The 14,661-nt window shown below is 51.5% G+C and overlaps 1 protein-coding gene across 1 annotated transcript in view; it reads right to left on the bottom strand.

Annotated features, from left to right (window-relative positions):
• Positions 1-10,647, bottom strand: part of ATP9A (ATPase phospholipid transporting 9A (putative)) — a 128,664-nt gene extending 118,017 nt beyond the window's left edge. Inside the window, exon 1 of the mRNA XM_054724152.1 lies at positions 10,503-10,647. Within this exon, the coding sequence (XP_054580127.1) occupies positions 10,503-10,570 (68 nt within the window). The 5' untranslated portion in view covers positions 10,571-10,647. The remainder of the gene's footprint in view (positions 1-10,502) is intronic.
• Positions 10,648-14,661: the final 4,014 nt, after the last annotated feature.

The raw sequence follows: 14,661 nt of genomic DNA, 5'->3' as shown, positions 1-14,661 counted from the left end.
AATTTGGCAATGTAGCAGGTTACAAAATCAACACCCAAAAATACATAGATTTTTTATACACCAATAATGAATTCTCAGAAAGAGAAACTAAACAAATAATCTCATTTATCACTGCAACAAAAAAATTTAAGATACTTAGGAATAAACTTAACCAAGGAGGTAAAAGACTTGTACTTGGAAAATTATAGGACATTGAAAAAAGAGGTAGAGGAAGAAATAAACAAGTGGAAGAACATACTGTGTTCATGGATTGGTAGAATTAACATCATTAAAATGTCCATACTACCCAAAGCAATCTACATTCAATGCAATCCCTATTAATTTGCCAGCGAAATATTTCACAGATCTAGAACAAATACTCTAAAAATGTATATGGAACCAAAAAAGACGCCAAATAGCCACAGCAATCTTGAGAAAGAAGAACAAAGTTGGAGGGATCACAATACCAGATATCAAATTATACTACAAAGCCACCGTAATCAAAACAGCCTGGTACTGGCACAAGAACAGGCATATAGATCAATGGAACAGAACAGAGACCCCAGAAATCAATCCAAGCCATTACGCTCAATTAACATTTGAAAAAGGAGGCAAGAACATACAGTGGAATCAAGACAGTTTCTTCAGTAAGTGCTGTTGGGAAAATTGGACAGATACATGTAAAAAATGAAACTAGACCACCAACTTACACCATACACAAGAATAAACTCAAAACAGATAAAAGACTTAAATGTAAGTCATGAAAACATAAAAATCCTAGAAGAAACCATAGGCAGTAAAATCTCAGACATCTCTCATAGCAATGTTTACTGATACATCTAGGGCAAAGGAAGTTAAGGAGAAAATAAACAAATGGGACTATATCAAAATAAAAAGCTTCTGCACAGCAATAGAAACCATCAACAAAAGGAAAAGGGAGCACATTACATGGGAGAACATATTTGGCAATGATACATCTGATAAAGGGTTAATACCCAAAATATATAAGGAACTCCTATACCTTAAAAGGAAGACAAAAACAAGTGGTGAAGGCCTGGGGTGGGGGGCAGGTTGGGCTGGAGAGGATCAATGGGGGGAAAAGGAGGACATATGTAATACTTTCAACAATAAAGATTTATTTTTTTTAAAAAAAGGTAGACAATTCAATTAAAAAATGGGCAAAGAAACTAAATAGACGCTTCTCCAAAGCGGTCACACAGATGGCCAAGAGACATGAAAAAGTGCTCGAAGTCACTGACCATCAGAGAGATGCAAATTAAAACGACAATGAGGTATCACCTCACACCTGTCAGAATGGCTGCCATCAATAAATCAACAAATGACAAGTGCTGGCGAGGATGTGGAAAAAAGAGAACCTAGTATACTGCTGGTGGGAATGCAGACTGGTGCAGCCACTGTGGAGAACAGCATGGAGTTTCCTCAAAAAACTAAATATGGGCCCTAGCTGGTTTGGCTCAGAGGATAGAGCATCGGCCTGCGGACCAAAGGCTCCCAGGTTCGATTCCAGTCAAGGGCACACACCTTGGTTGCAGGTTCCTCCCCAGCCTGGCCCTGGTCAGGGCATGTGCAGGAGGCAACCAACCGATGTGTTTCTCTCATATCGATGTTTCTCTCTTTCTCTCTTCCACTCTCCTTAAAAATCAATGAAAAAATATCCTCAGATGAGGATTAACTAAAAAAAAAAAAAAAAAAAAAATGTAAATGGAACTGCCATTTGACCCAGTGATCCCATTTCTAGGAATATATCCTAAAAGACTCAACAAAACAATCAGAAAGAATGTATGTTCATAGCAGCACAATGTACAATAGCTAAGATCTGCAAACAGCCCAAGTGCTCATCAGTAGATGAGTGGATAAAAAAGTTGTGGTACATTTACACCATGGAATACTATGCAGCAGTAAAAAAGAAGGATCCCAGCCTTTGAGGCAGCATGGAGGGACCTGGAGAATATTATGCCAAGTGAAATAAGTCAGTCGGAGAAAGACAAGTATCATATGATCTCACTCATAAATGGTATCTAACGAACAAAAGTAAACTGATGAACAAAACAGATCCAGAGACATAGAAGCATGGAACAGACTGCGGAATCTCAGAGGGAAAACGGGGGTGGGTGGGAAGAGATCAACCAGAGAACATATATGCATACTAGTATATGCATAATCCATGGACACAGATAACAGGGTGGTGAAGGCCTGGGGTGGAGGATGGGGGCAAGCTAGAAGCAGCCAATGGGGGGGAAAGGGGACATATGCAATACTTTCAATAATAAAGATTGAATTTTCTTTTAAAAAGACAATAAGAGACATGGCCACTCAGTGCATATTCATTCCATCAGTCCAGTAGTTCCTAGCAGGTACGAGTTGGCCGACTCCCACTTCCCACTCCTTACCCCCCATATCTCCCTCCCAACCCAGGGGACCCTTGGCAATGTCTGGAGACATCTGTGGTTGTCTCAGCTGGAGGGAGGTGCTGCTGCATCCAGTGGGTGGAGGCCGGGGATGTTGCTGAACATCGTACAATGGGCAGGACAGCCCCACAACCGAGAATGATCAAACCCAAAACGTCAACAGTGCCGAGGCTGCGAACCCCCGAGGTCTAACCAGGCCAAGTCTGACTTCACCCCATCACAGCAGCCTGCCCAGTGCAGGCGGGAGACCCTGCCAGGCCCAGCTCCCTGAGGAGGACACTCTCCACACTTCACCCTGCTTCTTCCTCAGGGAGGGCAGCCAACAGTTCTCACTGGGAGGGGGCACCAGCGCCCGCCCCCCTCCTCCCAATTCCCACAGAAGCCTTCCTTTCCATGGGACTCCTCCAACTGGACTCTCCCATAATCCCCTCAAACCCTTTAGCTGATGATAGAAACAACATTAAGATCCCCAATCAACCTGGTAAACTGTAAACTAACTATTTATTAACTATTGGGGTTTTTTTAGAGTATTTTTTAAATTTTTACTTATTGATTTGAGAGAAAGCGAGAGAGAGAGAGAGAGAGAGAGAGAAAGAGAGACACATCAATTTGTTATTCCACTTATTTATGCATTCATTGATCGATTCTTGTATGTGCCCTGATCAGGGATCAAACCCACAGCCTTAGTGAATTGGGATGATGCTCTAACCGACTGAACTAGCCGGTCAGGGCCTAATCATTGTTTAAAAATCATGTTTTTCTGATAACATGGCAAAACAAAATTGTTTAAATATATTAGCACCCCAGATTCTCCCTTGTAGCAATGATATTATTCTCCCTTGTAGCAATGATATTATATTTTTATAACATCTCCCTTGTGACAATGATATTATATTTTTAGGCGGATTCTCCCTTGTGGCAGTGATGGTATGTTTTAGGCGGATTCTCCCTGTGGCAGTGATGGTATGTTTTAGGCGGATTCTCCCTGTGGCAGTGATGGTATGTTTTAGGCGGATTCTCCCTGTGGCAGTGATGGTATGTTTTAGGCGGATTCTCCCTGTGGCAGTGATGGTATGTTTTAGGCGGATTCTCCCTGTGGCAGTGATGGTATGTTTTAGGCGGATTCTCCCTGTGGCAGTGATGGTATGTTTTAGGCGGCCAGCACCATTGCAGCCTAGGCCACCGCTTCCTAAACGGCAGGCGTGACGTGGGCCGTCTACAAACCTCAGGAGCCACTCCTGACTTCCTCCTTTTCTCTAAGCTGCTCCTCTTTACTTAAACAACAGGAAACTTCCTACCTGAACTACAAGGAGAAAACAAGTACCACTTGGGACAAACAGAAGGAACCATAAAAGTAATTGCTAACCTTTCCGTGTTTGGCCCTGAGCCTCCTTCCAGATCTTTGAGGAATTTCCCCACAGGCCAACCTTGGAATCCCTGTCTCAGTCCCTCAAAGGGTCACCAAAGGAAGAAAGCCACCCCCGCTTAAGAAATCAACATCCCCCTACCTCTTCAGGGGAAAGACACCGACAAAATCCTCACCTCGAGCCTTTTTCTTCCTCAATTAACCCAAAGTCCACTCTCTGTCACGTGAGGCCAGGGGCACTTGGTGCCCATTTCCAAAGGTGGCCATGGAAAGCGGCCAGTCCGAATGAATGACTTTCGTCACTGGCGTCTGGGTAAAGACAGTGAAAGGACGTCCTGAAAAGGAACACACAAAAGCCCAAAGATGGATGGTTCAACACCTTGCCTCCTCCTTCTGACTTGTGTGCCTGGCTGAGGTCACGGTCAAATGGCCTCCCTCTTGCCTTGGGGACTGGCATGCAGGCACCCCTCACTGGCCTTCGTCAGGAAGCCCTGGCAAAGCCTGGCTCCTATACACACGCTTCCGCATCAATGCCTGGGTTTGTAATTCCACCGCCTGCGGTGTCCCTCGCTGCCTGTGTCAGTCAGCACAGGGCGGGGCCGAGGGCGGGGCCGAGGGCAGGGGTTCTGTACCGGGCACCACGGCACAAGTACATACAGCTGGGCTGGCAGGGGACGCAGAGAGCACTTCCAGATGGGCCACTGCCAAGGCTTGTCCTGGCTGTTCTCATCCAAGGCAGCAAGGAGCTGTTTATGCAATGTGCGTCCACCTCGGTCAGGGGAAGAGCTGGGTCTCTGCATTTCATCCACAAGCAGGCTCCCCATGGACCCCCCAAGCACACCCCTATCCGCTGTATTCCGAACCCCACCTCCCTGTGGCAACGGGAAGACACTGAAAAACCGCACACGCCTGTATACAGTCGCTCCTCGTCGACCGTGGTTTTGGTATTTGCGAATTCCCCTTCTGCCTCGAAGGGTCAACTCCAAATCAGCACCCACAGCACCCTCGTGGCCACTCACAGGCGTGCAGGGTGCAAAACTTTCTCATCGCCCCACCCACATTCCCAGCGGGGCCGGGCAAGGGGACACCCTGCTTCTACCTGGGCTCTGGGGAGCACAGGTGTCCTTCTCACTGTCTACTCACAGGCAGTGAGTAGATAACATGGCAAAACAAATTTGTTTAAATATATTAGCACCCCAGATTCTCCCTTGTAGCAATGATATTATTCTCCCTTGTAGCAATGATACTGTATTTTTATAACATCTCCCTTGTGGCAATGATATTATATTTCCTGCCCTGGGAGCAAGACTTCGCTGCTCGCTAATCCACGGCTGGCAGGGCCTTCCAGGGCGTAACCACTGTGACTGATGAGGGTCAACGATGCTGTAGGCCTGATACGGCCTCCACCGACTCCGCAGAGAAAAGGCACTTTAATCCCACAAATGAGAAGTGGCAGCTTCAATGAGAAGCTCAGACTTTTATACTCAATTATGTCTATCTGCATGAAGAACTCCCTACCGTGGCATTATTTTCTTAGTTCCCATAAACGGTGCAATCCGGATCACGGACCCCGCCCCTGGCCTGGGGGCAAGGGCGGCCACCGAGGAGCACGCGGCCTGCCGCCGCCCGGTCACTAGACACTCAATCCGGGGTATGCGACAGCTGCCACCCAAGTCAAGTATCCCGTGAGCATTTTCCAGCCAAGTTCTTACTCAACGGCACCTTCTACAACATCTAGAAAGAAGGATGTCATCCTCCTGGGGCCCAGCCCGAGCCTCCAGACCAGGCGTCCTCAAACTCCGGCCCGCGGGCCACATGCGGGTGTTTTTGCCGTTTTGTTTTTTTACTTCAAAATAAGGTATGTGCAGTGTGCATAGGAATTTGCTCATAGTTTTTTTTTTAAACTATAGTCTGGCCCTCCAACGGTCTGAGGGACAGTGAACTGGCCCCTCGTTTAAAAAGTTTGAGGACCCCTGCTCCAGACTGAGAGAAGAATTTCTGAGGTTCCTCCGATGACTCATCTGCTACTTGGTGTGGATGATGCCCAACCACACGGGCACTCTGACAGAAGAGGAAACGGGCCACAGAGGGGAGGCAGTGGCCTGCAGTGACACCGGCAGTGAAATGACGACGCTGCTACGGGAACCTAAGTCTGTGTGGGCCTGGAATCCAAGCCCTCAGCCACAAGGCAAGGCAGCCGGCGCCGCACGCCGCGTGTGTAAAAGCAAGGCCTCCGCCCTGGCCAGGGTACCCGCTGGCTGGAGGAATGTCCCTTCACCAGGACGTGGTGGGCTCCATCCCTCGTCAATGAGCATCCCAGGTTGCAGGTTTGATCCCCGGTCGGGGCACATGCGGGAGGCAAGGGATCGATGTTTCTTGTCCCTGCCTCTCTCTAAAAGTCAATAAGTAGCCAAAACCGGTTTGGCTCAGTGGATAGAGCGTCGGCCTGCGGACTCAAGGGTCCCAGGTTCGATTCCGGTCAAGGGCATGTACCTTGGTTGCAGGCACATCCCCAGTAAGGGGGTGTGCAAGAGGCAGCTGATCGATGTTTCTCACTCTCTATCCCTCTCTCTTCCTCTCTGTAAAAAATCAATAAAAAAATACTTTTTAAAATCAATAAGTAAAATAGGTAAATAAATAAAATGATAGCCTACAATATTCTTATCTTTACTCTCACAGCAGTTTTCAAACTGGGATATACCTTGACAGCCACTCCTACATTCTCTATCCTGCGGTCACTTTGCAAAATTATAACACACTGTTACTGGAGGGAAAATGGAACAAACACACCGAGAAACGCGGCATTGAGGACGCAGCTGACCCAACGCCTTCCGGCTGCCAGCCCCGGCTGCTCCAAGAAACCCTCCCCACTGCTCTTCATCTGGAGCCAGGTTCACCTGAGCTCTTATCAGTGTCGGCCATGGATTCTTGGCCCCAAATAATTGCTTCATCTTTCTGGGCCTCGGTTTCCTTATCAGTGAAACACGGATAAAAATTAAACCCACGTCCAAGGGCCACTCCGCAGCAGGAGTGAGGAAACACTAGCTCAGAGCGAAGCCCTGCAGATCCCAAAGACCCGTGGCTCCTCCTCGGTGGTCAGGGTACGAGGCACGCAGCACGCCAGTTTAAACTCTGCACCCTCGAGCCGTGAGATGCCCCTGCTGCACCCACAGGCTGGTGGCCCCCGTCGCCCCAGCGGGACGGGAAGCCCAGTAGGAGAATCCGCTCCCCAGGCCTCCAGGACACACCCTCTGCATTGGCTTCCCCTCCCTGCTGTAACGAATCACCACAATGTGTTCTCTCACAGTCCTGGAGGGCAGCCGTCCAGAGCGGTCGTGGGGGGCTAAAGCCAAGGTGTTGGCAGGACGGGTTCCTTCTGAGGCTCCAGGGGAGAATCTGTTTGCTGGACTTCTCTGACGTCCCCTGTGCTCCTTTCCCCGCCCGCCTCCCCTCCAGGCCAGCAGCCCAGCATCCTCCAGTCTCCCTCCAGCTCTGAGACTCACTCTCCTGCCTGTTTCTAGGACGCTGGTGATTGCTCGGCCCACCCGAGTCATCCAGGTTAGCCTCCCATCACACAGTCAACTCCATCACATCTGGAAAGGCCTCTGCCATGGGGACATCTGGGAGGCCTTATTCTGCCCACCACACACACCAGTCAATACTCAGGTGTATTGGGTGCTTCGTCTTCTAAACTTTACGTGGACCGAGTCTCAAAACAGCCAACCCCACAAGGTGTGTGTCATTGTCACTGCCACTCTACAGATGAGAAACCCAGAGAAGTCAAGTAATTTTCCCAAGTCACACAGCCAGGAAGGAGAGGCGGCTGGGCTCAAACCCAGCTCCTCAACGCCCAAACCCACGCTGGTGTTTCACCAAGAAGGAAGGAACTCCATTCAGCCAGAAGCAAAGCACATGATGTCAGAAACGGGCTCCCCTTGTTTCCTGAAACCTCAGCGACAGTGTTTTCAGCAGCAGGATGTGGAACTTCCTCACGAGAACAGGAGCCTGGGGGCCACGGGATTCCTTCGGCCAATCACCTCCACCTCTTGGCAACGTGACATCACCAACGCCGAGGGACACGCTGTCTCCCTGGACTCCTGGCTCCTATGGTTCTGGTTTTTTAACCACAAAACCCCCCACCCACCCCGACAGCTGAGAGCCAGCGGGGGAAATGAGCTGACTGGATTCGAATTCAGCCCCTCACAAGGACTAGCTCTATTGTCTCCAGCAAATTATTTAACATTGATGAATCTTAGTTTTCTGGTCTATAAAATGGGGACATTAATTCCCAAAACTCACAGTCATTATGAGGATTAAAACAGGACCACTGAATCCCCGCCAGAGCCTGACCTGTCACAGATTCATTTCTTCTTCCTTTAACCCCCACCCCCTTGCCCCCCACCCCCACCCCTATTACATTTCAGGAAGCCTCCCATCCCGCTGTTCCAAAGTACTTCTATACACCAAGTTCCCACCTCCACATGCTGCTTCTGAGACTGTAGACTGAATACAAGACCATATCTGCAAGTGCCTGGGTCCCCGATACATGATTTGAACCTGAATCCGTGTCACTATTTAGGAAATAAATTAGTTGCAAAGTGACAAATTCTAAAGGAGGTGTGACACTCTAATATCACACAGAAATCTTTTTTATTTTTAAATGTCTGCACCACTCCCTCTAGATCCCCACATTAACAGTGCATATTTCTTTCTTGGTAACTACCACTTTTATCTTTATTTTTTTATTTATTACTTGAGAGAGAAAGGAGGAGAGAAAGAGACAGACAGACAGACAGAGAGACAGAGGAGACAGAGACAGAGTGAGAGTGAGAGTGAGAGAGCGAGAGAAACATTGATTTGTTGTTTCACTCATTTATGCATTCACTAGTTGACCGGGTTACGCGGCCTGAACCCCCAACCCTGGCTTCTCCAGAATACCACTTTTAAATAATGATTTGCATGTTCCCTCATGCACTGAATCAGAGGTTCCCAACTACGACTGCATTGAAATCAGCTGGGAGCTTTGAAACATTAAATCCATTCCTGGGTCCCACTGCCGATTCCTATTTCCAGAGTCTGACACGGGGCCGGGGCTGGAGCTGCTGAAGCTCCCCAGATGGCTGCGATGCTCAGGCAGCGCCAGGGCCCCTGCACCTGTTGGGCACGTCTTGTTTAATTCCTCTTTGCATCCCAGTCACCTGGCAGGGACCAGGCACACGGTAGGCAAAATTTCATAATTGTTTGCAGCATGAATTACCTAAACTTTACGAGTCCACTGATGTAAAAATGCACTAAAATATTTACTAAGGGTGTGTATTGCATCAGGCACTAGGCCAGGCACACAGCTCGCGTTGACACCACTCTTCAGCCTTGATTGGTCAGGAATAAAACACAGAACAGTGAAGGAAGGGGTGGAGAGCTGTCTGTCTCTGGGTCAGCCCATCCTAATCCAACCTCCCTTTGCATCTTCCCGGCAGTCCTCAAGCTCGCTGAGCTGTTTCCTCTGTGTCACAACAATGGGGCCTCCTCACCGGAAGATTCAAGGAAGGCAGGGACAAAGACCCCACAAAATGGCAGCTGGCATCAGTCCTTCCCTCACCTCTCCCCCCTCCCTCCCTCCCTCCCTCCCCCCGTGTACACCTGACGAAGCCACCCTAGGCGTTTACCCTCCCCACCAAGCAACAGACGCTGCGTAAACCACAGGCGCAGGGAAGTGCCCAGAACGCACCGGACAGGGCACCAGGGGGAGGGCTGGTCCCTGGCGCAGCCCCGCCCAGCTGCCCGTCTCAGCCTCCAGGGGCCTGGGCCTCACCTGGGCGGCCCGGGGAAATGCAATTTCCAGGCCCCACCGCACCCCCAAGAACTGATTGACGGGTCTGGGCTGAAAATCTGCATTTTTAACCAGCTCCCCTCAACCTTCACCCCTAGGTGAATCTGTCGCAGTTGGTGCCACAGTCCCTCAAATCCTCAACAGGTCATTGCCAGCCTCCCAATAGGAAGACAGAAGGGCGCACACATACATCAACCCGTCCCCTCTCCAAGGGGGGGAAGCCCACGCCCCGGCGGCCCCGCTCTGTCGCTGCCGGAAAGCCGCCGCAGGTGGCCGCCCTGCCTGCCAGGGGGCTCCTTCCCTCAATTGTGGGGAGCGGGGAGGGGTCCGAAATCGGCCGGTTGGAGCCCCTCCCACCCTCCTGCGGCTGCCGGTTCGGGTCCACCTAGGGCCGGGAACCGAAGGGGGCCGTTTCGGAGCTGGAAGCCGGGGGCGCTGCTGCGGGACCCCGGGCGGGCACGAGGAGGAGCCGTGCCCCACCCCAGTGAGCCGAGCACCTCCCGAGGTCCGGGGACGGCTCCGCGCGCAGAGCACGGCTTCATATCAATCACAGCGACGAGGAGAAACCAGAAAACAACGAAAATAGTGCAAGGCATGGCTGATCCTAATTGCACCCGACTGTAAACACGCCGGGCGGCCCAGCTTCTCGGGGTTGCTAAAGGAAGGTGGACGGGGCGCGAGAGAGCCTGGCGCTCGGGCCCAAAAGGACGGGATTGCGTGGGGGACCTGACCCGGGCTGGAGCGGAGAGGAGCCTCGCCCCGGCCCGCCTCCCCGGCCGCCGCCCGCCCGCCTCCCCGGCCGCCTCCCCGGCCGCGGGCTCATGGCGCCGCGCGCGGCCAAGCTGTCAGGCCCGGCCAGGTCCGCCGCGCGCCCACAAAGGCGGCCCGGCCCGCTCACCCGGTGCGGGGCCTGCTGTCCATCCGCTTCTTCTGGCGCACCGGCTGCAGCGGAATATTGTCCGTCATGTCGCCCGCGCCGCCCGCCTTGCCTGCCGCGCCCCCCGCGCCGCCTGGGCCGCCGCCCGGTCCGGCCTCCGCGCCGCCGCCCGCCGGCGCCGCGCCGCCCCGGGGGAGGAGGCGGCGGCAGCGGGCGGGCCGGGCCCGCTGCGAGGGGGCGAGCTCGCGAGCGCCGGGCCACGCGCGGAGCCGGCCGCGCGGCCCGACCGACGGACACGGGCGCACCATGGGCCCGAGATCCGCGCTGCGCCCACTCGCCCCGCGCCGTGCCTGCCAAGGAGGGCGGCCGGCTGTATCCGCGCCGCCGCCGCAGTGTCCCCGGCCCGCGCCGCGCGCCCCCCACGCGCGCCCACCCGGCCACGCGCCCCCCGCCCACGCCCGGCCGCGCGCGCGCGCCCGCCCACCACCCGCCCACCAGCACCCGACAGTCACCAGCACACACGCAGCCCCCCTGCCAAGCTCACCCATCACATTATATACATTGTTTCACATGCTCACTCTTTTTTTCACATGCTCACTCTTGCACCAACATGCATTCACACGCTAGCCCTACACACACTCTCATTCTCACCTGCTCATTCCCCACCATCTGACATTCACAAATGCACAAGCCATCTTCCCACCTCACTCCCAACACTGACGTTTCCAATCACATATGCACACACCCCAGTATTCACCCTCATGTACCCATCCTGGACCTCAGGCCTCACTCACACTCACGTGTGCCCCTAGGAATCACAATCCACACAGAGGCACACCCTACCTCACTTCCCCACCATCCTTCACTCACTGTCACTCTCCCACCTGGATCCCTCGGAGTCACAGTCACACACGTGCACACACACAAACCTTGCACACGCTCATTCTCACACTTCCGCCACGAACTCTGGGGCTTACACATGTGCCCTCTCACTCATTCAGACATTCAACCACACCGACTCACATCTCACACCCCCAACTCCTTCACCCAGACCCTCAGCACACTCACGGGCTCACACACTCTCTCACAGTGTCTAACCTACCAACTTCTCAGGGCCTGATAACATTTTGAGAACAGGAAGAAAATGAACAGTGGTGGCCCTGGTCCGTGTGCTCAGTGGTTGGAGCATTCACTGTGCACGGGGGGCTCTCCGGTTTGATTCCTGGTCAAGGGCATGTACCTGGGTTGAAGGTTTGATCCTGGCCCCCCATTGGGGTGTGTGCAGGAGGCAATCAATGGATGTGTCTCCATCACATCAATGTTTCTCTCTCTCCCACCCTGCCTCCCTCTCTCTCTCTCTCTGAAAATCTATGGGAAAAAATATCCTCAACAAGAAAAGAAAGAAAATGAATAGTGGTGAAGGGAGAGAGGGCAATTAAAAATCCTATGTAACTGAAGAGTCCCTAAATGTAATACCTTACAAACTAACCTACTGCAACTAAAGTAAACTTTTAGGTGGTTACATCTGTGTATCTCCTGTGGCGTGCAGTGCCTTTCAATTCCTTTGCTACCAGTAATGGGGGAGCCACCAAAAATAGGAGTCTGGGGCCCTGGGTGACAGGAGGTGCTGGGTGGATCCCAAACCAAAGTGTGACTTACCTCATGTCCGGATAAAGTTCCTCAAGAAAGAAGCACGTCCTTAGAAGATGCTGCACGGCACCTCTGAAGGGAAAAGAGCGTCCTTGGGCTAACCTCTGATGAAGATTTACCACGAAGCATGCGTTGTAGTAAGAGCTTTATCTGTTCCCAGTACCGCTCTTAAGAGCATTCTGGTCTGCTCTGCTTCCTGATTTCTCTCTACACCTGGGGCGGTGATCGGCACATCTCACGGCACACAGTGGGCACTCAGTGGGCACTCAGTATTTGTTGAGTGGAGGAAGTACTAATACCCTGACACCCAACTGGGGCAACAGAGTAGACCACCAGCCCCCTCTCAAACCCCACCCACCTCAGAGCAGTTGCAGACCCGCTTCTTCACCCCCCTACCACATGTGGTAACAAGAGCAAGGAGATGGGGACCCTTTAACCCAGCGTCCCCCACACAGCTGGGGTTTAGTAACTGTGAGCTCGGTTTTTACCAAGCACCTAAAACATACGTTAGTTCCACACTTAACCCTCCTAACAGGCTTGGCAGCTAAATCTAAGTAATCACACCCATTTCACAGGTGAGGAACGAGTAGCTCAGAGTGGCCTGCACAAAGCCACGTGGTTAGGAACAGGCTGGGCTCCAGACCTGGTCTTTCGGGCTCCAGAAGGCAGGAAAAATGGCCTCCTGTGACCAATGCAATCAGTGATCGTGACACTCCAGGCACCTACTAATCCAGATCCCAAATACCTTCAAGCTCCCTATGGATCTCATGGAGCCCACCTGTGGCCACCCTCATCTGACTGGGCCCTCATTTCCTAAAATATGGAGTAATAACCGTGGCTTCCTCGTCACGTACAAGCTATCGGGCCTCAGTTTCCTCATCTGTAAAATGGACTCATTGGATTGTTGGAAGAATTACATGAGTTAATCATATACATAAAGCAATTGGAAGAGTGCCTACTCAAAGGAAGCAGTGTGCAAGGTCATTCCAGGGTTGTTAGAAGAATTCAGAGCAGTAATGGGAACAGATAAAGCTCTTAGTACAATGCATGCTTCGTGGTAAATATTCGTCTACTTTTTTTCTAGTGAGCATGTATCACTTTTACAATGTTTTTCTTTAAATTAATATATTTTTAAAAACCAAAGAGCTCCCTCTTAATCTCCAAAGGTAATAACATTTTCATATAAAGAGAAGGGTGATTTTTCTTGCCTTTGCATTTTTGTTTTTCTTCAGTGCACTTTTATAATCATTGGAGAAGACATTATTTTAAATATGTATTTTTATTGATTTCAGAGAGGAAAGGAGAGGGAGAGAAAAGGAGAAACAGCAATGATGAGAGAAAATCATCAGTTAGCTGCCTCCTGCACGCCCCCCACTGGAGATTGAGCTTGCAACCTGGGCATGTGCCCTGACTAGGAATTGAACCATGACCTCCTGGTTCATAGATCAATGCTCAACCACCAAGCCACACCCGCCAGGCTGGAGAAGGCACTTTTTAAAAAAATATTTTTTATTGATTGCAGGGAGGAAGGTCGAGGGAGAGAGAGATAGAAACATCAATGATGAGAGATTATCATTGACCGGCTGCCTCCTGCATGCCCCCTACTGGGGATCGAGCCTGCAACCCAGGCATGTGCCCTTGACCGGAATCGAACCTGGGACCTTTCAGTCCGCAGGCCGACGCTCTATCCATTGAGCCGAACCAGCCAGGGCGAGAAGGCACTTTTTAAGACTCCCTTTCAGCAAAGCAATCCCTCAGGACAAAAGACACTTAAAAAGGCCTTTATCTCACCTTTTTTTTTTTTTTAATTGATTTGAGAGAGAGAGAAGGAGAGAGTAACATTGATTTGTTGTTATACTTATTTATGCATACATTGGTTGATTCTTGAATATGCCCTGACCAGGGATCGAACCCACAACCTTGGTGTAGCAGAAGGATGCTCAAACCCACTGAGCTACCTGGCCAGGGCATTATCTCACCTTGAGAGAGAGCTAGATGCTTGCCTGAGGTAGGCAAGCGGCCCATGGGACCCTCAGGAACAGTGCCAGTGTTCAGGAGAGGAATGGGGCAGGGGCAGTGGTGGCATGAGGGGTAATACTGGGTCCTCCTCAGGGGGCTGCAGCGCCTGGCCCAGCCCCGCCTTCTGCTCCTGGTGCTGGGAATGGTCACCTCCGAGTCCTGACTTCTGAGAAGCAACCCCTTCCCATGGCCTGGACAGCCCTCAGGCCCTGGGTGCGGGAAGCCGCCAGCTCCTAGATACCCAGGGTGGAAAGGGCTTTAGTGGGTAAACCAACAGAGCCCACAGATCAGAGAAACTGAGGCCCACGGGCATTGCCCACCCTCGCCAACAGATGGCAGCCGCACCATCAGCCTTATTTTCATAGACGGCCAAGCCGGGGGCTCCTGCCTATCAAATGTGGGAGGACAAGAAGTCGAGGGCACTAGCTGGGAAAAGTGGGAACTCAATCAATAGCAATGCTTTGGGAAAACTCAGGCCAGGCAGAGAGGTAAGGAAGTCCTTTTGGTGTCT

The sequence above is a fragment of the Eptesicus fuscus genome, chromosome 12 (assembly GCF_027574615.1).
Source record: "Eptesicus fuscus isolate TK198812 chromosome 12, DD_ASM_mEF_20220401, whole genome shotgun sequence".
NCBI classification, from domain to species: Eukaryota; Metazoa; Chordata; class Mammalia; order Chiroptera; family Vespertilionidae; genus Eptesicus; species Eptesicus fuscus.
The sequence above is the reverse complement of the archived record's forward strand: the minus strand, read 5'-3'. Positions and strand labels throughout refer to the sequence as shown.